Source organism: Ovis canadensis, chromosome 19 (genome assembly GCF_042477335.2).
Source record: "Ovis canadensis isolate MfBH-ARS-UI-01 breed Bighorn chromosome 19, ARS-UI_OviCan_v2, whole genome shotgun sequence".
In the NCBI taxonomy this organism is placed as follows: domain Eukaryota; kingdom Metazoa; phylum Chordata; class Mammalia; order Artiodactyla; family Bovidae; genus Ovis; species Ovis canadensis.
Genome location: NC_091263.1, coordinates 57525647 through 57547661, shown reverse-complemented (window position 1 = coordinate 57547661; position 22015 = coordinate 57525647). Strand labels below are relative to the sequence as shown.

The 22015-nt window shown below is 48.6% G+C and overlaps 1 protein-coding gene and 1 long non-coding RNA gene across 13 annotated transcripts in view; one reads left to right on the top strand and one right to left on the bottom strand.

Moving 5' to 3' along the window:
- Positions 1 to 123: 123 nt before the first annotated feature.
- Positions 124 to 22015, bottom strand: part of FAM107A (family with sequence similarity 107 member A) — a 36425-nt gene continuing 14533 nt past the window's right edge. For 8 of the 12 annotated variants that reach the window (XM_069560539.1, XM_069560540.1, XM_069560548.1 and 5 more), the window contains exons 2-4: positions 5459 to 5633; positions 3149 to 3305; positions 124 to 2653 (exon numbers count right to left, since the gene is read on the bottom strand). In XM_069560539.1, the coding sequence (XP_069416640.1) occupies positions 2546 to 2653; positions 3149 to 3305; positions 5459 to 5633 (440 nt within the window). In that variant the 3' untranslated portion in view covers positions 124 to 2545. Of the gene's footprint in view, positions 2654 to 3148; positions 3306 to 5458; positions 5634 to 6069; positions 6332 to 10247; positions 10336 to 22015 lie in introns of all 12 variants that reach the window. The other 4 variants (XM_069560547.1, XM_069560544.1, XM_069560546.1 and 1 more) reach the window with 2 other exon arrangements.
- LOC138424162 (uncharacterized) lies at positions 5236 to 17965 on the top strand. Its single transcript, XR_011250667.1, has 3 exons — positions 5236 to 6345; positions 7155 to 7242; positions 17789 to 17965. It is a non-coding gene; the product is annotated as an uncharacterized lncRNA (long non-coding RNA).

Sequence of the window (22015 nt, the reverse complement as noted above, 5' to 3'; positions counted from 1 at the left end):
ATCCAGTAGGTTTCTGATGACAGAGGGGAATCTGACTTTCAGGACAGGCTGCAGGTAACTCTGGCCCACAGAGCTGGGCTTCTGTTAGGAATGTTTTTCCACAGAATAGAGGCCGACCAACAGTAGCGTAAACAAGGGGATTTATTTGTATGTACAAGAATCCTGGAGGAGGATGGCTGCCGGCATCGGCTTGGTCACATGACAGTTGGGCCCTTCTCGGAGATTCTCTTGACCATTTTCTCATGACAGCAGCATGGCTGCTGTGGCTCCAGGTGTCCCACCCTTGACGAAGGGAGGGGCAAGGGTGTGTTACCCAATCTGTCTCTCATCAGGAAAACAAGCTTTCCAGGAGCCCCTTCGTTGTAAATGTCGCTGGCTGTACCTGGTCACGTGGTCACCCCTGGAGTGGGCCAGAGAGGAGGAGTGGGGACGGAGCCCTGGGCGGGAAGAGGGGTGTCTGCCAGGCTCCAGGGACGCCGTGGCACTCGCGGTCTGTTCTGATTCTCCAGGGCTTTGTCTCCGTGCCCTGCTGCCCCCGTGCAGCACCCTGGGGCCCACAGTGAACCCCCAGGCATTCCCTTGGGGGCTCCTCCACCCTAGACGCTCAGTCTCGTTCTCCTCACATGTCTGAACAACAGGGGGCGACTTCTTTGGGGAAGTGGTGGTCTTTACTCGGGTTGTGCATTTTTAGCGTGACCTTTGCCAGACAGACATGTAAAATAGCATTCCCTCCTTCTCACCAAAATGGTCACATTCAAGAGCCTTTCAGAGCCTCCCTTCGTCCCTCCCCACACGCAGCATGTCTGTTCACGCCCCTCAGCACACACAGGAGAAGGATGATGTCTCTGGTGGGAGGAGTAACACCAGGGCGGTCCCTTCCCTCCCACCTTCGGTCCAGTCACCAGACTGCATCCCAGCGGCAGCTCTGCCCAGCAGTCTTGGTGGGCAGGGTTGGGGGTAAAAGGAAATGCTTTTCTACTGGAGCCCTGTTACCTTGAACGATGGGTTTACAAAGCCAGAAAAAGAAAACACTAAGTTGTGTCTGACTCTTGCGATCCCATGAACTGTAGCCCGCCAGGCTCCTGTGACCATGGGATTCTCCAGGCAAGAACACTGGAGTGAGTTGCCATTTCCTTCTCCAGGGGAGCTTCCCGACCCAGGATTGAACCCAGGTCTCCCACATTGCAGGTGGATTCTTTACCGACTGAGCTATGGGGCAGGGGTTTTATTCTTCAGGGGAAAAGGAAAAGCCTGGTGGGTCTCCAGATCTTCAAATATGGGACAGGAGCGAAAGTTCAAACATTTGGTCCGTGTTGGGAGGCGAGTTCTCAGAAAGAATGGGTGAGTCCATGGAGTTGGCCCCAGCGACAGAATCCAAGTCAGGCTTGGGCCTCAGGCGCACTCAGCGGGGCCAGTGTCGCAGGGTGGGGCTGGGGTCTTCAAGCTGGTTTCTTATGTTTTCCAAAGCTTGTTGAAAATCACTATATTATTTGCTTTTTGTAGGCTTTGGGGAAGGATTCTTTTAAAAAAGTTTTGTGAGTTTTTTTGGCTAGAATTGCATCCGTGTGGTAAGAAAGGCAGATTGGCAATCACATGCATCTCTGGTCCCATAACCAACACCGTTTCCTAGCTCGGGGTGTTCCCGGGCACCTGGGGTGGGAGGAAAATAAAGAGCGCCTTGGGGCTGTGGAGGCGGATGGGAATCTCCAGGACGGGGGTCACGGGAGCTGGGAGGGCTTTTATTCGCCATCCCTGGATGCTACAGCCTTGTCAGGGACAGTGTGGGCCTCAGAGCGGCAGTCCAGGAGCTTGTTAGAAACAAGATTCTCAGCTCTCACCCCAACCTGCGGGATCAGAAGCCGTCTTCCAGCAAAGGGCCCTAGTAACTTATAGGCACAGCACAGTTCAAGCAGCACTGTTCTAACTTCCAGAAGCGGAGCGGCTGCAGCCCTGGGCTGCTGTGGTTACAGGGTGTAGGCGGGTGGTGTGGAGGGAATAAAGGTGAAGGGGTGGGGAGAGGCTGGCAGACCATCCGAAGCTGTCTTTGTTAGTGTGCGTCTACCTTGGAGGGCGGCCTTGGGCCGCCCCGCCCTTCCTGAGGACAGACCATCCTCCCCTCAGGCTTTCAGGGTAGGTGCCCCCACGATGCTCTGCTTAGCTGCCTCACACCTGGCTGCAGCGACCACATAGGGCAGCTCTCTGAGACCTGGGCTGTCCAGAGAAGCAGGGCCCCATGGGGCCAGAGAGGCGCCCGTCCCTTCCCAGCTCTGCCTGAAGCATCTTGGCAGGGCTCAGCAGCTGCTCAAGGAGGGAGCCTGGGGAAGTTCCTTCAGCAGCGGCTGCTTCTGGGAGCAGGAGCGATGAGTGCTAGAAGGAGAAGCCTGCGTTCACGATCCCCCATCTTCTGGGGGTCAGGTTTCCAGGAGCGAGCATGAACACCACAGAGCCGAGTCTAGGGGCCAGGGCTGCCAGGTACAGGAGGGCTGGAGGGGCACGGTGGGGGCCGGGGCGGGCTGGTGGGGGCGCTGGGGCTCTGGAGCCAGCTCTACAGCGCCCTCTCCCCACTGGTAAAAGTGGTGATTCTCCGCAGGTTTTCCCTGACTTTAATAAACTCAGGGGCATGGTCCTCTTCCTTTTCTGGTGGTTTCTCCAGCTAAAGGAAAGAGAAGCAGAGATGTGAGGTGGGTGGGCTAGGGAGATTCCCACTCAAAAGCCACTGGGTTTGGACCCAGGGTCCTCTCTGGGGAAACAACCAGGATCAGTTCTGCCACCAGCTTGGAAGCTGAGGGGACACAGCACGGGACTGTTCTCCCCAGGAAGCCTGCTTCAAATTGCGGACCTCAGCTGAGCCCTAGGTTCCTCATTTCTCAAATGGTAACTCCACTGGACTCACAGGGCAGCTGTGAGAAGATAATCAGAATCAGCATGCAATAGATGGGGCCAATGAGAAAACTGGACCAGTGCGTTCCCTCTCTGAACCCAAGTCACACAGCGAAGGGAGTGGCCGAGTGAGAACGCAGGCCAGGGGTGGACCCTGGGTCCAGTCCTCATCTGGCTCCGCCTCCTCATCAGCTGTGACTGCAGGCTGAGCGCCTCCCTGGGCCAGCAGGTAGTCTTGGAGGAAGCTGGGGCTGGGGCCCCCACCCACCTGGTTCAGCCTCTGCTGCCGTCTCAACAGCTCCTGCTCAAAGGGGCACTGCAGCCGCTTGGCCTCCAGCTCCTCCTTCTTCTTCTTGATGAGCTGGTTCCGCCGGCGGTGTTCCAGGACACGCTGCAGCTCAGGCTTGCTGTCCACACCCAGGCCCCTGTGTGTGGGGGGGGGAGGTGCGCGTTAGGAGACGCCCACCGCCCTGCACCCAGGGCTGCAGCCTGCACTGACGTCAGCCAGTGCCTCGTGCAGTCTGGTAGCCCGGGGATGGGCAAGCATTTCTGTTCCAGGGTACAGGGAAGGGGGACCCCTAGACTTGAGACTCCAGTCCACGTCACAGGTGTGAACAGACTGAAGGCGGATCTGTACCCGGGCCTGTCTGAGTGCAGAGAGCAGGCTGTAGGATATTACTGGTTATTTTCTCAGGGTAAGTTTCTAGAAGTAGAATTGCTGGGTCAGGCAAAATCTTCAAAGATTTTTGGTTATATGTTCCCATCTGTTCCTTAGAAAAGGTTATCCAATTTATAACTTTTGTCAACAGTATTTAAGAGCATCTATTTCTCCTTACTGTCCAGTCTTCTTGTATTGCAGAATCTGGTAGGCAAGAAGGGTCTGGTGGAGCAGCTTGGAGATGGGTGCCAGCTACTTTCATTTGTTCTGTGAATTAACTGTACCTTCTGTTCATTTTTTCTTTATGGATTTGTAAGAGATAACGTACATATTTTTGTTATTTATACTCAAACATTCACCCTGATTTGTCTTTAGGCTTCTGTTTTTCAAACTGGTGATTTTAAAAGGGATGACTCTAAAAGAGATCTTGACGAAGTACTTCCAATACACAGTCAACCCTCCGTTTCCACAGATTGAATTTGTGGATACCGAGGGCGGGCTTGTGCAATGCCACTTTATACAAGGGCCTTGAGTTTTTGGGTTCTGTTGAGGAGCCCTAACCAGTCTCGGTGGATACAGAGAGACTAGTGTAACCAACGGGCAGGAAGACAACATGGATGAAAAATGAGATCTGCTGGACGGTATGTTAGTTGAAAATAAGGACAATCACAGCCGGCGTCAATACCAAAAGCCACCACTAGAGGGAGCTTCGGAGGCTTTGCAACCTGCGTCCGGGTGCTGCTGAATAGAGGCCTTCTTGGGAAGGGAGGGACGCTCAGCCTCCCTCTCCCTTCCCCATGCATGCTCAGTTGCCTCAGTCGTGTGTGACTATTTTTGCAACCCCATGGACTGTAGCCCACCAGGCTTCTCCGTCCATGGGATTTTTCCAGATAAGAATACTGGAGTGGGTTGCCCTTTCTTCCTGCAGGGGATCTTCCTCACCCAGGGATCAAACCTGCCTCTCTTGTGTCTCCTGCATTGGCAGGCAGGTTCTTTACCCCTGTGCCAGCTGGGAAGCCTGCACTTCACCACAGTCCCTCAGTAACCCAGTAGTCCCAGGCCCGACACCTTCAGCCAGCCTTGCCCACTGCATGCTCCTGGCCTGCCTGCTCCACTCGTCCCTCCTGTACGGTGAAACCCAGCACTGGGACCCTTCACAGCCCCACATTCTTCACTCTCTCTGAGCTCCTCCAGGTTCCTCTGCACTCTCACATTCTCATCCATCAGCTGCTCACGGCCAGTACCCACCTCCGACCCTGGCTGACTCCCACCCACTCTTCTAGCCCTAGCTGAGGCATCACTTCGTCCTTGGAGCCCAGGCTGGTGGCTCCGCTGGGGTCGCAGGCCATTCGTGCCTCCCTCAAAGCACCCGTCCCACCATCTGGTCAAACGTCGGTCTCCTCTGTGAGGGCAGGAACTGGGTCTCATTCCCCTGTGTGCCCCTCGGTCTGGGCACAGGGCATCCACGCAGCCGACACATGGAGAGCAGGCACCCGTGGCTGACTAGGCGGGGTCACAGGGCTGCTGGACCTCCACAGTGTGTGCTGCTGACCACATGCTGCTGCTGCTGCTGCTAAGTCGCTTCAGTCCTGTCCGACTCTGTGTGACCCCACAGACGGCAGCCCACCAGGCTCCCCCGTCCCTGGGATTCTCCAGGCAAGAACACTGGAGTGGGTTGCCATTTCCTTCTCCAGTGCGTGAAAGTGAAGTCGCTCAGTCGTGTCCGACTCTTCGCAACCCCATGGACTGCAGCCTACCAGGCCCACCGTCCATGGGATTTTCCAGGCAAGAGTACTGGAGTGGGGTGCCATTGCCTTCTCCGCTGACCACATGGGGCACCCTCAGACCTGCTCTGTCTGTCAGAGCCCCAGGGTGACTACCAGGCTGGCCTTTCACAGGGTGGGGGGGCTCCTTTCCCACCTCCTGTGGTTCATGAGCAGCTCGCGGTGCATCTCCTGGTGGTTCCGGGAGGCCTTCACGGGGTTCAGCAGCTTCTTCGGCTTGATGAGCTCTGGGTTCCATTCTCTGTGTTCTGGCCGGGCCATCAGGCCTCCGATGTCGGCCCGCTCCCTCTGGATCTCAGAGTACATGGAGGCTGTAGAAACAACACAGCAGGGACGGGGGAGCGGGTCAGATGGGCCCACAGCCTCAACCATTCTCGCAGCACAGTTGAAGGGCAAGGCTTTTGGTGTTTGATGGATCTTCACCACCATGCAGCCCTGGGGAGGCTGCCTGACTTTCTGAGCCTAGGTTTCCTCATTTGTGACAATAAAATAGATAGCCTGTGCCCAGGGTGTAAGGATTGGGGATCATGGCTGAAAAATGGTACTGGATCACAAAGTACATGGGTTGACACGTGCAAATGTTTTTGACCTTTAAGGAAAAAAATTTTTTTCCCTCCTATAAGAGGAATTGTTTGAGTTTCTGTTTCTCAGGGAATTTGTATCAGAGAAAGAAAAGATACATAAAAAGAGCAATGTGTACTTGTTAAAGGTAATTTGGATAAATGCAGTGATAAAAGAAAACATCACCCCTTATTTTCCTGTCTGTAGTTTCCTCACAGATGTGTCCAGCTTTTCAGTTTCTCCAGATCAAAGAGAAGGGTATGAAATCCCAGGACTGCCATGTCTAATTGCAGAGGGATGGCTGTCATCTTGAATGCAGATGTCTGCCTGCTTCATGGCCTCAGGTCCACCACAGTAGCTTGAAACGTCAGTGCATTTGAAATTCGGCAGAAGGGCTCACTTCTCTCCAGGTGGGCTCCATATCCTTGAAATGCCCTCAACTAAGCAACTGTGAGGGTGAAGGTAAGAGAGAAGAGTGTGTGCGCGTGATGTGTGTGTGAGAGAGAGACTTAAAACTCCTCTAGAGAATGACCCAGGCTGGCTATTTTGAGTGAAAGTTTAGGCCCTGGTTCTGACCTCTTCATGAGTCCTGTTTTTCTGAGGCAGAGCCTCTACTACACACTAGGCATGGCAGTGTCTGGCGTGGTAACTGATCGTGAAACCCTTGAGGTTGTACAGATGAGGAAACTGAGGCTCAGGGAGGTTGGTCTCGGGGAACCGGTGCCTTAGGGCCTGTGGGCTCCACGTTGGGGCCGAGGGGGCGTGTCTGCGCTGCACACACCAGGCTCTGGCTCCCCTCTTCAGACACCACCAGCCATAGTGTGTGTAGGTGTCTACCCCACTCTCCCGATTCATCCCCCCCAGACATATTTACACTACTGTACTACTGTGTATACAGCACAGGGGGAAAGAGAAGTACAGTCCGTTTATAGGGAAAATCTTAACCTTAATGCATTCCCATATACATGAGGTGCAGACATAGACTGTTTGATTTTACCTGTGAGAGAGCTAGAATAGTCAAATTCATAGAAAGTACACTGGTTGATTCCAGGGGCTGGGTGGGTGGGAACTGGGGACAGAGTTTCAGATTATGAAGGTGAGAAATTCAGGCAATGGATGATGGTGGCTGTTGCACACAGTGGGGATGTATTTAGTGCGTCTGAACTGTACAGGTAAGTATGGTTAAAATAGTATGTTTATGTTATGTGACTTTCACCACACCAAGCACCGTGTTGCCTGTGGACAGGCCTTTACTTCTTCCCTACCTCTAGGAAGAGGATGAACACCATTCTCTGCTTGATGAACAGCAGTTCTCCAAGTAAACTGGACTGGGATGGAGGTCTGTGCAAGAACCCAGAGGTGGGCAATAGGTTCGGGGGGTGGGGTGGAGAAAACAGGAGCAGAGGGTTTGATGGGCTGTCAGTTGCAAGGGGATGTGTTAGGGAATGTGGGCCTCAAAGCTCTGCCAATGGTAGCGCTCCAGACTCATGTTTGGCGTGTTACCTACTACACGGTGCTGTTAGGATGACTAAGTGAGACCCCCTTTGTAAGATGCTGGGAAAACTGTTGTATTTTGGATGTAGACAGACTGTGTCAGAGCCTGGAGCCGTGGTTGCCAATTTTCTTCAACTCCCAAAACCGTTTCTACAATGAGTATTCTAATTTTCTCGCTTCCTTTTTCATGAGGCTATTGATTTTCAGGTATATCCTTAATTTGGGGGGCCTTAAAAAATGACTGTGGTAGTTAAAAATGGGCACTAGACAAACAGTTGGCTGTATCAACTCCTTCCTCCTTTAAAAAATGTGGATGTTCTCTTAGTCTGAGATTAAGTTGTCTGGGAGCCAATGCATTAAGAGTATCTTGACTCAGATTGGAGTTCGGAGAATTTCCCCCCTTTCTTCTGCCTTTTCCCATTATCAAGTCTCACCAATCCTTTATCTGAGTAATTGCCAGCCACTCTTCCTTCCTATGTCTTCAGCACAGGCCATTATCACACCATGCTTAAAATAAGTGCTTCCACTCCTCAGCTGGTCCTCCTGCTGTTAGTTCCTGTATGCCCCCAGAGCTTGATGATTTCAAGACAGTGTGACTGATGAAAATTAACTAACTATGGCACCAAAGCAACGAGACAGGAAATAGAAACAAATTATATAACATTGGGAGAGGGCAGAATTAATATCTTTGTAAGATATCATTATCTATACCCAGAATTCCCAAATGGATTAACAGAAAAGCATTTGAAGCTAATGAGGAAATTCAATAGTGTGCCCAGATTCAAAACAAACACACAAAACCAAAAGGTTCCTGCGTAACAGGAACGACCGTTGAGAAAGTACACAATCACACAATTACTCATTTATCCTACAGTATGTTGGAGTTCCTGTAATTTAGCAGGTAGGGTGGTAGAGATGAACTGCGCAAGCCAGGCTCCACCTCCCCCAGAGCTGAAATTCTGCGAGGGAGGCAGAGAGCAAACGTGTACACAGACCAACAAAAATAAACGATTGCACACGGAGGGGCTCAAATGCAGGGGGCTGACCGGAGGACCTCCTTCAGCCAGGTGCAGCGGGAGGGCCTCTCGGCCGCTGACCTTTAAGAGCTGAGAAGGAAGAGGGAGGCTGGGGGGGGGGGTGGGGGGGAGCAGAGGAAACCGCCTGTGTGACTCATGTACCTTGAACAAGCTCGGTCTGTTCAGGAAACAAAAGGGCACAGTGTGTACGGAGTGGCGTGAGGGAGTGACGGAGCGGGGCCGTGTTTGGAGCGAGGGTGGACAGGTGATTTCAAGTGGCGGAAAGATCGCGTCGGGTTTGATTTTAAGAAGGTCATTCTTGCCGCTGTGTGGGGAGGAACTGTCAGCAGGTTTGGGAGGTCTTTTATATGACTTTGGTTTCTTTTCCTTGCAACGGGCAGCCTCTGTCTTTCCCCTTAAATTCCAGAGGAAAAACATCCGATTGGCCAGGCTGAGGACCTTTCACCCCATAGGTCAGCAGCGAGCCAATGAGTGGGCTGCCCGGGGCCAGTCCCCACCCCAGGGCGGCCCACAGAGGATCGCGCTTTCCCGCGGCTCCTGCGTCCTCAGTTTGCACTGCCAGCCAAGTCGCTTCAGTCGTGTCTGACTCTTGGCGACCCCACGGACCGTAGCCTGCCGGGCTCCTCTGTCCATGGGATTCTCCAGACCGGAATACTGGAGGGTGCCAGTCCCTCCTCCAGGGGATATTCCCAATGCGGGGATGGACCTCAGTCTCTGATCTCTCCTACACTGGCAGGCAGGTTGCTTAGCACTAGGGCCACTTCCTGCAAACTGTGTAGCCAGCCCTGCACCCCAGGTCCAATCAATGACCAGCTCTAGGCTTTTAAAAAATAGCATCGGTGGTGAGGTGTGGCAGATGCTGTTTTGCTGAGACCAGGGTGGTGTGGTGATTGAGGCAGGAGTCTGAAGGACGTGACTGGTTCTTCAGCCCAGACCTGCAAGCTGGGAAAACTGCTGCCTTTGCCAGTTAATGTTCTGAACTTCAGGAAACACGTGTGAGATCCGTGGGTGATGTGTGTGTGTGTCCCTGTCCAGGATTTAGAGAGCTGCAGAGCCAACCGTCCTGCCTTTAGCTGAACTAAAAGAGGCCTCAGACACAGTGGGGGAAGGAGAGGGACAAATTGAAAGAGTAACACTGAAACATACATATTACCATATGCAAAACAGATAGCCCCTGGGAATCTGCTGTGTTACACAGGAGGGCAAATCGGTGCCCTGTGACAACCCGGAGGGGTGGGAGGGGACATATGTATACCGCTGGGTGATTCTTGTTGATGGATGGCAGAAACTACAACATTGTAAAGCAATTATCCTCCAATTAAAAATTTTTTTTTTTAAAAAGGCCTCCATATAGAAGAGCCTCAGCTACGTGCTGGAGTAAAACAGGCTGCTCAACAAAGCACAGGAGGTCGGCCAGGAAAATCCAGCTTTCCTGAGGGTCAGCTCGGCCTCCTGAGCAGAGGGGGGATTCATTTCCAGGGCTGCTCTGGCCTGGTCTCTCAGCTTGCTGGGGTGTCCTGAGCAGGGAGGTGGCTGTGATGGGGGCAATAATGTGAGGTGAGCATAAGGTCATCTCTGAAAAGAGAAAGGTGAATGCTCTGAGGAGCTGGCAAGCAGAAAAGAGAACCTATTGAGGAGAAAGTTGAGTGGCTAATGCATGTCCTTCAGTGGTTGTCAAAGTACCAGAGAATGATGCTGGAGCCATTAGCACCTGGACTGAACGTTGGCTCAGCCCCTTCCTAGCCTTGGGCAAATGTCTGCAGCAGGAGTCCAAAACTCCAGCCTTTGGCTGAAACCCAACCCCTCCGGAACACAGCCATGCCCACTCATTACCTAACTGCGTGTGACTGCTTCTGCGAGAACAGCAGTGCTGAGTAGGTGTGACAGCTGCTGTTGATCAGCACCCTTCTTCAGGAGGTTGCTGCAAAATAAAGGAGGTGGTGCTTGGCTCGCAAGTGCCTGGCCCTGAGGTGAGGACTCAGTGCGTGCCGGCTGCCGGGGCCTCACTCTGAGTGGGGCCACCTCATTAGGTGTTATTAATCATCACCATTAAAAGATCCCACTCCTCCATAGACACTACCATGCGTCAGACGGCTTGCAGGAAGCCACTGCCTAGCGCAGGGAGCTCAGCTCGGTGCTCTGTGACGACCCAGACAGTGAGATGGTGGGGTGGGAGGGAGGCGCGCAAGGAGGGCGATGTGTGTATACAAATGCTGATTCATTGTTGCACAGCAGAAACACTGTAAAGCAATTATACTCCAATTAAAAAAATTTCACAGTAATAACATATCCCACTTGTCTCAGATTGACCTTTCTCAGTCTTCTTAAAAACTGTACTGGTCATTCTTTGTGTTAGAATTTTCCCAGTCCACATACCGCAGCCACGAGGGAGAACGGAGTCTTAATAAAGTAGGTGCACATTTTCCCAGGTGCCATGATTTCCAGTGAAGCAGTGTGTTCACTTAGGGCTAATATTTCTGCACTGCGCTGACCATGAAAGGTAAAGAGCAGGCAACAGCCCTATTAGGCTAAGATTTCATTACACTGGAAAATGATTTGACAGTGAAAAGGAAAGAAGAGAAAGTGAGTTGCCAGAAACATGCTTAAACTATTTGTTTTCTGTGCTGTAATGAAGCCTTATGAAACTGTCAGTATTCCCATGGACCTGATATTTAAAAACTTTTGAATCTCGTAAAGCCTTCATATATATGCTCCAATACAGAGGCAATTACCTTGTCCGGATAAGTACTGGCTTGTACATTTTAAAGTATTTCCAGACTGGGGGTGGGGTCGGGGGACTGTACTGGTTAAATCAGTTGATATTAACCCTGGCTGTATCATCCAAGGGACTTTAATAAATATCAGTGCCTGAGTCCTACCCCTGGATTCTGATTTACTGACCTGGGAGGCAGCTAGCAGAGGGCCTCAGACACCTAAGAGGACAAGAAAGATCCCCCGAAAAGCCAGGAGGTCGAAGGAGGAAGAGGAGAGGAAGCAGAAGGTGGGGAGGTGGGCTGGGACAGAAGGCGGCCTTGGAGAAGAGCCCAGCAAACGGGCTGTGGCTGTCAGGACAGGCTGAGAGCCACACAGGTGGTCCCAGTGTGACACGGGTGCCCACGGGGGCTGGGACATGGAGTTTGAGAGCTGCCTGCCCCCTGGGGGGCCCGCTCGCCCTGATCCCCTGGGCCCCAGCTCCTTCCTGCCTGGTGGGTTCATGTGCTGTGGCGCAGGGTCCGGTGGGAGCAACAGCTGCAGGGGGTACTGAAACCACAGCTGAGCCTCCGGAGCCACCTCTGCTGCTGGTTTCCTAAATTGAGCGCCTGTGAAACACCTCAAGGAATTGTACTCCTGCAGCTGGAACAGGTCTGGCTTCTGCAGCTTCAGTCTCTGGACACACTCACGGGGGTCGGGCCAGGCCGGGCCCAGGTGCACGACCACTGCAGTCCCAGGACGCGACCTCATCAGGGCACCTGCGCCAGGGCCTGGTGAAAAGGACACCTGGGGGTCACCAGGGCTGATTTCTAGTGACCAACAATACGAATCACCCCCCCAGTCATGGTGGGGCCAAAAGCAGTGCCAGCAACAGAGTGCTTGCTGAGTTCACACAGCAGAGCTCACTCTGAGGCGACCAGCTCCTGAGGAGGGACACTCAGTGGCTTCTCTCCCCGTGACGGGGCTCCACTCCCACAGCTGGGGAGCAGACCCCACCCCTGCCAGGGCAGCGACAATCAGAGGGCAGGCTCTGGTCACTACACCACCCCCAAACCCCCTATCAAGGGACAACGGCACAAGCCTCTGGACCAACCTCCCCCACCAGGGGATACACAGAAGCAAGAACTGCAGTCCTGCGAAGAGGAAATATGATAGCAAACCAGTAACTGTAGGAAGTGAGATCTGCTTTTGAAATTAAGAGACCAGGAGCTTAAAACAATCTTGTCTGTGTGTGTATTTGTGTGTGTGTATGTATAGTGTGTGAGTTACTCAGTCACGTCCAACTCTTTGCAACTGCAGCCCTCCAGGCTCCTCTGTCCGTGGAATTCTCTAGGCAAGAACAGTGGAGTGGGTTGCCATTCTCTTCTCCAGGGGATCTTCCCAACCCAGGGATCGAACCCAGGTCTCTGCATCACAGGTGGATTCTTGACTGTCTGAGCCACCAAGAAAGGGATGTGTGTGTGTGTGCGTGCGTGCGTGTGTGCAGACTGCTTTATCAAAAGCTCATGGGAAATGCAAGCAAAACCACAATGGGTACACATAGGAAAAAAAGGCAACCCAAACACAACACTGAAGATGGTCATCACACCACGAGAAGAGAACAATAAAGGGAAGAAAAAAACCCTACAAACCCCAAGCAATTAAGAAAATGGCATTAGGAACATACATATTTATATGTTCAGTGCCTCAACCAAAGACATAGCCTGGCTGAATGGATACAAAAACAAGACCTGTACATATGCTATCTGTGAGAGGCCCACTTCAGACCTAGGGGCACATACAGACTGAAAGTGAAGGGATGGAAAAAGGTTTTTCATGCAAATGGAAATCAACAGAAAGTTGGAATAGCAATATTTATATCAGACAAGATAGACTTTAAAATGAAGATTGTTACACAAGGAAGTATATGCATAATGATCAGGAGATCAATTCAAGAAAAAGATGTAACAGTTGAAATATACATAGCTCAGTCAGTAAAAAGTCTGCCTGCAATGCAGAGACCCGGGTTCGGTTCCTGGGTTGGGAAGATCCCTTGGAGAAGGAAATGGCAACCCACTCCAGTATTCTTGCCTGGAGAATCCCATGGACAGAGGAGCCTGGCGGGCTACAGTCTATGGGGTTGCAAGAGTCGGACACAACTTAGCGACTAAACTACTAACGACTACCATAAGAACACCTCAATATATAAGGCAAATGCTAACAGCCACAGAAGGGAGAATTGACGGTAACACACCCCACTTACACAAACAGATCATACGGACAGAAAATTATGAAGGACACGCAGGCTTCAAATGACACATTAGATCAGACAGACCTAATTGTTACTTATAGAACGTTCCATCCAAAAACAATACACTTTCTTCTCAAGGGCACATGGAACATTCTCCAGGATAGATCACATCTTGGGACTGAAATCACATCAAGCATGTTTTCCAACCACAATGCTATAGTGTTAGAAGTCTTTCTAATATTACAAATCTAATTATAGTATTACAAATCAATTACAGGAAAATGTTAAAATATACAAGTACATCGAGGCTAAAAAGTATGTTACTAAGCAATCAACGTATCTTGAAGAAATCAAAGAGGAAATACAAAAATGTACACAGACAAATGACAGTGAAAACATCCAAAACCTGTGGGAGGCAGCAAAAGCAGTTCTAAGACAGACGCTTAGAGCAATGCCATCCTACCTCAGGAAACAAGAAAACTCAAAACCGAACTTTACACCTAAAGCAGCCAGAGAAAGAACAATAAAACGAACCCAAAGATAGCTGAAGGTAAGAAATCAAGATCAGAGCAGAAATAGTCACAGAAAACAATACCGATGGTCAGTGAAACTAAAAGCTGGTTCTTTGACAGGAAGTAATAGAAAGCATGAACAGACCAGTCGCAAGTACTGAAACTGTGATGAAAAAGCTTCCCACAAACAAAAGTCCAGGACCAGATGGCTTCACAGGAGAATTCTATCAAACATTCAGAGCAGGGGTAACACCTCTCATTCTCAAACTGTTCCAAAGAGCTGCAGAGGGAGGAACATTCCCAAACTCATTCTGTGAGTCCACCACCATCACCCTGATACCAAAACCAGACAAAGACGTAGCACAGAAATTTACAATATCACTGATAAACGTGTGCAAAAATCCTAAGTACTATCAATCATTTCCAACAACATACTGAAAGTATCATACATCATGATCAAGTGGGATTTATCCCAGAGGTGCAAGGAGTTTTCAATATGTGCAAATCAACCAGTGTGATACACCATATTAGCAAATTGAAGAATAAAAACCATATGATCATCTCGTTGTTGTTCAGACATGTCTGACACTCTGCAACCTCATGAACTGAAACACGCCAGGCTTCCCTGTCCTTCACTATCTCCCAGAGTTTGCTCAAACTCATGCCCATCGAGTCGGTGATGCCATCCAACCATCTCATCCTCTGTCTTCCCCTTCTCCTGTCTTCAGTCTTTCCCAGCATTAGGGTCTTTTCCAGTGAGTCAGCTCTTAATGTCAGGTGGCCAGAGTATTGGGGCTTCAGCATTAGTCCTGAAGCTCCAGTACTTCAGGACTGATCATCTCATTACATACAGAAAAAGCTTTTGAGAAATTTCAACAGCCATTTATGATGAAAAACTCTCTAGAAAGTGGCATAGACAGAGAACCTATCTCAACATAATAAAGATCATCTATGAAAAACCCACAGCTAACATCATTCTCAAAGGTGAAAAACTGAAAGCATTTCCTCTAAGATGAGGAATAAGACAAGTATGTCCATCATTATTCAGTAAGTCCTAGCCACAGCAATCAGAGAAGAAAGGAAAGGAATCCACATTGGGAAAGGAGTAGTAAAACTGTCACTATTTACAGATGACACGATACTATACATAGAAAATCCTAAAGATGCCACCAGAAAAATACTTGACCTAATCAATGATTTGTACAAAGTCACTGTACAAAATTAATAAATCTCTTGCATTCCTGTAACTAACAATGAAAGATCAGAAAGAGATATTAAGGAAAAAATCCCAGTTTAGCACTGTAACAAAAAGAATACAATACCTAGTAATAAACCTACCTAAGGAGGCAAAGACTGGTACGCAGATAACTTTGTAAGATACTGATGAAAGAAATAAATGATGACGCAAACAGATGGGGAGATACACTGTGTTCTAGGACTGGAAGAGTCAGTATTGTGGAAATGACTGTACTACCCAAAGCAGTCTTCAGAGTCATTGCAATCTGATCAAATTATCGTGGCATTTTTCACAATACTTAAAAAAATAATAATTTGTATGGAAATTCAGGACACCCAAGCAGCCAAAGCAATCTGGAGAAAGAAAAACAGAACTGGAGGGATCAGGCTCCCTGACTTCAGAGTTTACTACAAGGCTACAGCAGTCAAGACAATGTAGTGCGGGCACAAAAAACAGAAATACTCATCGGTGGGACAGGATAGAACGCCCAGAGATGAACCCATGGGCCTGTGGGCACCTCATACGTGACACAGGAGACACGGAGTATACAATGGAGAAAAGACAGTCTCTTCAGTAAGTGGTGCTGTGAAAACTGGGCAGCTCCATGTAAAAGAATGAACTTAGAACACTCCCTAACACCACTCACAAACTCACAGTGGGTTACAGACCTGAATGTAAGGCCAGACACTGTAAAACTCTAAAGAGGAAAACACAGGCAGAACACTCAAACTGCACCAAGATCTTTTTTGACCCATCTCCTAGAGTAATGAAAATAAAAATAAACAAGTGGGGCATAATTAAGCTTAAAAGCTTTTTGCAGAGCAAAAGAAACCACAAATAAGATGAAAAGATACCCCTCAGAACGGGAGAAAATATTTGCAAACAAAGCAATAGACAAAGGATTAGTCTCTAAAATATACAAACAGCTCACGTAGCTCAATATCAGAAAAACAACCCAATCAAAAAATGGGTGGGAGACCTAAATGGACATTTCTGCAAAGAAGATATTCAGATGGTCAACACACCAATGAAAAGATGACATCACTAATCATTAGAGAAATGCAGTTCGAAGCTACAATGAGGTAGTGCCTACACATGTGTCAGAATGGCCATCATTAAAAAATCTACAAACAAATGCTGGGGAAGGTGTGGAGAGAAGGGAACCCTCTTGCACTCCTGGTGGGAACGTGAAACTGATATAGCCACTATGAAGAACAGTATAAAGGTCATTAAAAACATTAGTAGGTTCTTAAAAAAGCAGCATATTTTTATGAAGGTTCATTAAAAAAAAAAACAGAACTAGGCGATGACCCAGCAATGGCACCCCACTCCAGTACTCTTGGCTGGAAAATCCTATGGACAGAGGAACCTGGTAGGCTGCAGTCCATGGGGTCGCTAAGAGTCAGATATGACTGAGCGACTTCACTTTCACCTTTCACTTTTCACTTTCATGCATTGGAGAAGGAAATGGCAACCCTCTCCAGTGTTCTTGCCTGGAGAATCCCAGGGACGGGTGGGCTGCCGTCCATGGGGTCACACACAGAGTCGGACACGACTGAAGTGACTTAGCAGCAGCATGACCCAGCAATCCCACTGCTGGCCATATAACCAGGGCAAACCATAATTCAAAAAGATACATGTACCCCAGTGTACACTGCAGCACTATTTACAATGGCCAGGACATGGAAACAGTCTAAACATCCACTGACAGATGACTGGATAAAGATGTGGTGCTGTATACAATGAAATATTACCCATAAAAAGGAACAAAATTGAGTCATTAGTAGTGATGCAGATGAACCTAGAGTCTGTCATAGAGTGAAGTAATTCAGAAAGAAACAGTATTTATATTAATGCACGCATATGGAATCTAGACAGTGGTACTGATGAGCCTACTTGTAGGGCAGGAGTAGAGATGCAGACGCAGAGAACAGACTTATGGACACGGGGAAGGGGAGGCTGAATGACAGAGAGTGGCTTTGACGCATACACCACTATGGACAAACAGCCAGTGAAAGGCTGCCATATAGACCAGGGAGCTCAGCTCAGTGTTCCGTGATGACCCCCAGAGGTGGGTGGGGGCCTGGGAGGGAGGCTCAGGACGGAGGGGATATATGTATAGATACAGCTGCTTCACTTTCTGTATTATTATCTGTTGGGTCTTCGCTGTGGTTCATTGTAGCTCGTGGGCTTCCTTACTCTGTGGCACACGTGGGATCCTAGTTTCCTGGCCAGGGCTTGAACCCTTGCATTTGAAGGCAGATTCTTAACCACTGGACCAGCAGGGAAGTTCCTGCTTCACTTTCTTGTACAGCAGAAACTGACACAACACTGTAAAGCAATTACACTCCAATGCGGGGGCGGTGGGGGGGGGGGGAGACTGGCACATACACAATAGAATATCAGTCATAAAAAGAATGAAAGGGGGTCATTTATAGAGGCCGGCTGGACTTAAGAGACTGTCACAGAGTGAAGGAAGAAAGAGGAAAAACAAATATTGTTTATAAACGCATATATACGTGGAATATAGAAAAATGGGATAGACAGTCTTATTTGCAAAACAGAAATAGAGACACAGAAGTAGAGAACGAAGAAATGGACACCAAGGAGGGAAGAGGTGTGGTGGGATGAACTGGGAGGCTGGGTTTGACATCTTCCACTCTTCCTACTGTATTTAAAACAGGCAAAGAGGCAGAGAACCTGCTGTACTGCTCAGAGAACTCAGTGTTGTGCTGACCTAAACTGAGAAGGAAATCTAAAACTGAAGGGATATACGGATGCATACAGCTGATTCACTTTGCTGGGCAGTGGAAACGCAACATTGTAAAGCAACTATAGTAAAAATAATTAAAAAAAAAAACTGGTTCTTTGAGAAGATGAAAAAAATCTATAAATCTTCAGCCAGAATCATCTAGAAACAAAAAGAAGGCTCAAAGCAATAACATTAGAAATGAAAAATAAGTTACAATGGACTCCACAGAAATAGGAAAAAGATCCCAGGAGACGACTACAGGCAAGTGTGTGCCAACAGAATGGAGAACCTGGAAGAAAGGGACAACCTCTTAGAAAAGCACAATCTTCCAGGACTGAACCAGAGGAAGTGGAAAATATGTACAGACCAGGCACAGGTACCAAAACTGAAACTGATTAAACAGCTCTGAACACACAAAAGTGCAGGGCCAGATGGCGCCACAGGCATTCTGTCAAACATTTAGAGAAGAGCTCACGCCTATGCTTTTGAAATTCCCCAGAACACTGCAGCGCAACGAACACTCCCAGTCATTCTGTGAGGCCACCATCACCCTGATGTTAATAGCAAAAGCAGACAGATATCACAAGAGAAAATCACAGGCCAACATCACTGATGAACGTAGACACGGAAATCCTCAACAAAACACTGGCAAACCGATTCCACCAGTACATTAAAAAGGATCATATAGCATGATAAGTGGGATTTATCCTAGGATTGCAAGGATTTTTTAATATCCACAAAACAGTCAGGGTGATACATCACAGTAAGAAACTGAAGAATACTTTTGACCAAATTCAACAGTCATCTACGATAGAAACTCTCTAGAAAGTGAATATAGAAGGAACTTACTGCAACATAGTAAATAACATGAAACAAACCTGCTGCTAACATCACACTCAATAGTGAAAAGCTGAAGGCGGCTCCTCTAAGACAAGGCATGGGACGAAGCTGTCCACTTTTGCCACTTTTACTGAACATGGTCTTAGAAGTTCTAGCCGTGGCAGTCAGAGAAGAAAAAGAACAAAAGGAATCCAAATTGGAAAAGAAGTAAAACTCTCACTGTTTGCAGATGACAGGACACTATAGGGGACCCGAAAACCACCAGTGGTCATCAAGGAATGTGGTAAAGTTGCAGGATACAAAATTAATACACAGAAATCCACTGCATCTATACATTAACAGCGAAAGATCAGAAAAAGAAACATTCCCACCCAAAGCAATCTACAGATTGAATGCAATTCCTATTATATTATTAATAGCATTTTTCACAGAACTAGAACAAAAAGTTCTAAAATTTATGTGAAAACACAAAATACCCCAAATACCCTAAGAAATCCTGAGAAAGAAAAATGGAGCAGGAGGAAATCAGACTCCCTGATCAGGCTAGACTACAAGGCTACAGTCAGTGTAGTACAGTACTGGTACCCAAACAAATGCACACCCACAGAACAGGCTAGAAAGACCAGAAATAAATCCACACAGATACGGTGAGCTAACACGACAGAGGCGGCAAGGATATGCAATATTCTTGAAATAAAGTATCTTCATAAGCAGTGCTGGAAAACCTAGACAGCTATGTGTAAAAGAATGAAGTTAACACCATAGACAAAAATAAACTCGAAATTGCTTAAAGACCTAAAGGTAAGACAGCACACTGTTTCCTTAGAGGAAAGCAGAGGCAGGACACGGTTTGACGTAAAGCACAGCAGTATCTTTTTCAACCCGTCTTTAGAGCGATGACAGTAAAAACAAATGGGACCTAATTAAACTTAAACCCTTTTGCACAGTAAAGCAAACTGTAAAGAAAACAAAAAGACAACCCACAGAGTGGGAAAAAATATTTGCAAAGGAACTGAAAAGGAATTGATCTCCAAAATATACAAACAGCACGTGCAGCTCAATATCAAAAAAGCAAACAAGCCAATCAAAAAATGGGCAGAAGACCTAAATAGACATTTCTCCAAAGACATCCAGGTGGCGAAGAGGCACATCACTGATTATTAGAGAAATACCAATCAAAACTATAATGAGACACCCACCTCACACTGGTCAGAATGGTCATCATGAAAAGTCGAGAACGATAAATACTGCAGAGGGTATGGAGAAAAAGGAACCCTCCTACACTGTTGGTGGCATGTAAATTGGTACAGTACCAACTTACAGCATGTACCAATTTACAGACTGTAAATTGGAAAACAGTATGGAAGTTCTGCAAAAAAAAAAAAAAAAACTGAAAAGTTTTAAAAACGAAAAAGAGCAATCCCAACTCCTGGGAAAGGGAAGGAAACTGTAATTCAGAAAGATGTATGCACCCAAATGTTCACAGCAGCACTACCGACAGTAGCCGAGACATGGAAGGAACCTAAATGCCCGCTTCACGGAGGAGTGGATCCAGGAGACGTAGCACAGAAATACAAGGGAGTATCACTCCGCCATCAAAATGAATCACGCCATCTCCAGCAACATGCGTCAGCCTGGAGACTATCACGCTAAGTGAAGACAGTCAGATAAAGACATACCATATGATATTGTTTACATGCAGAATCTTTAAAAAAAATAATAGGAATGAACTTCTTGACAGAAACAGATTCAGGCTTAGAAAACTTATGGTCGCCAGCCGGTAAAGGTGGGGAGTAGGGATAAATTGAAATAAGTGTATACACCCTGCTACATTCAAAACATAATTAATTAGGACCTAGCGAATAGCACAGTGAACTTTGTTCAATATTCTGTAATAACCTAACTGGGAAAAATTTTTTTAAATGCACGTGTGTGTGTGTGTATATATATATGTATAACTAAATCACTTTGTTGCATACCTGAAATTGAATCAACGTAAGTATAGTTCAATATGACATAAAAAGCGTCCAAAGTGATTCTAATAGACAACTTTGTAACACAGAGTTTAAAAAAAAAAGCTTTTTTTGCTTTGGCCTGAGTGATTTCAGCTGACTGGTTGGACTGGCTCTTCGGGGCGGGTCTGGTTACAGTCGGTGTGCTTGGCAGCTTTGTGACCTTGGATGGGAACTTAACTTCCTGGACCCTTCTCTCTACAATCAAGATGCTGTGAGGACTGGACAGGCTGAAGTGGTGGAGGTGGGGCAGAGGCAGCCAACGACAGACTCTGCAACTGTAGCCCGCGAGGCTCCTCTGTCCACGGGGTACTCCAGGCGAGAATAGTGGAGTGGGTTGCCATGCCCTCCTCTAGGGCATCTTCCTGAGTCAGGGATCGAACCCGCGTGGCTCATGTCTCCTGCATGGACAGGCAGGCTCTTTACCGCCGCCGCCAAGGGGACCCGTGTTGAGCACCTGACATCTGATGAAGGCTCGTTCGCCTGCATTCGGGTCTCACAGTCTCCCCCAGGAGGCAGCCAGTGGTACTGTTTTATTATTCCCATTTTCTAAATGGGAAAACTGAATCTCAGAGAGGCCAAGCTACTTGTCCAAAGATACGCAAAATAAATGGCAAAGTCAGAAGCTTTGGGCCGCAAAGCCAGTGCTCTTTCTGCCACTGCGGTGTCTTCCAGGTGCAAGGCATCGCCTCGGTCAGCCAGGCAGCTTTACATCCCTTGCCTCTCTGGACACTCGGGAGAGCCCAGTAGAGGCAGTGGGAGCCCTTTGATAGTGAGAAACCGGTGCTGCGAACTGGGGAACTCTGCACCCTCCCACTGGGGAGCCCGGGCCGGGCCCTCACTGCTCTGGGCTTAAGCCAGAATCCACCGGCCTGTCTGCGCCCCGCTGGGCTGCTAGGAGAGTCCAGCTGGTGGCCGTGCCTCCCGGGGTGTTGTCTGAGTCTTCACTCTTATGCGCTCCCTCCCCCTGCCCTTGTTCCTCATTACTGATCAAGCTGGCGCGTTTACAACACAGCCAGTGATCTCCTCGGTTCCGCGTTTCATGGGATGGACGCGCAGAGGAGAAGGGAAGCTTTGAAATTAACTACTGACCAAGGAGAAAGAGGCTTTCAGTGAAAGTGAGGAGCGTGGCCATCGCATTTCCGAACCTTCGTACCTCTTTCCTCCCAGTGGATAGAGTGCCCATTTGTATTTCCCTGACCTGCAGCCACAGCGTGGCATATCTGGGGGCCTCCTCCACACTTCCAGCCCCCCGCCCCCATGCCTGGAAGCCCCCGCCAGAGCGGCTGGATCACTAGGACGCAGC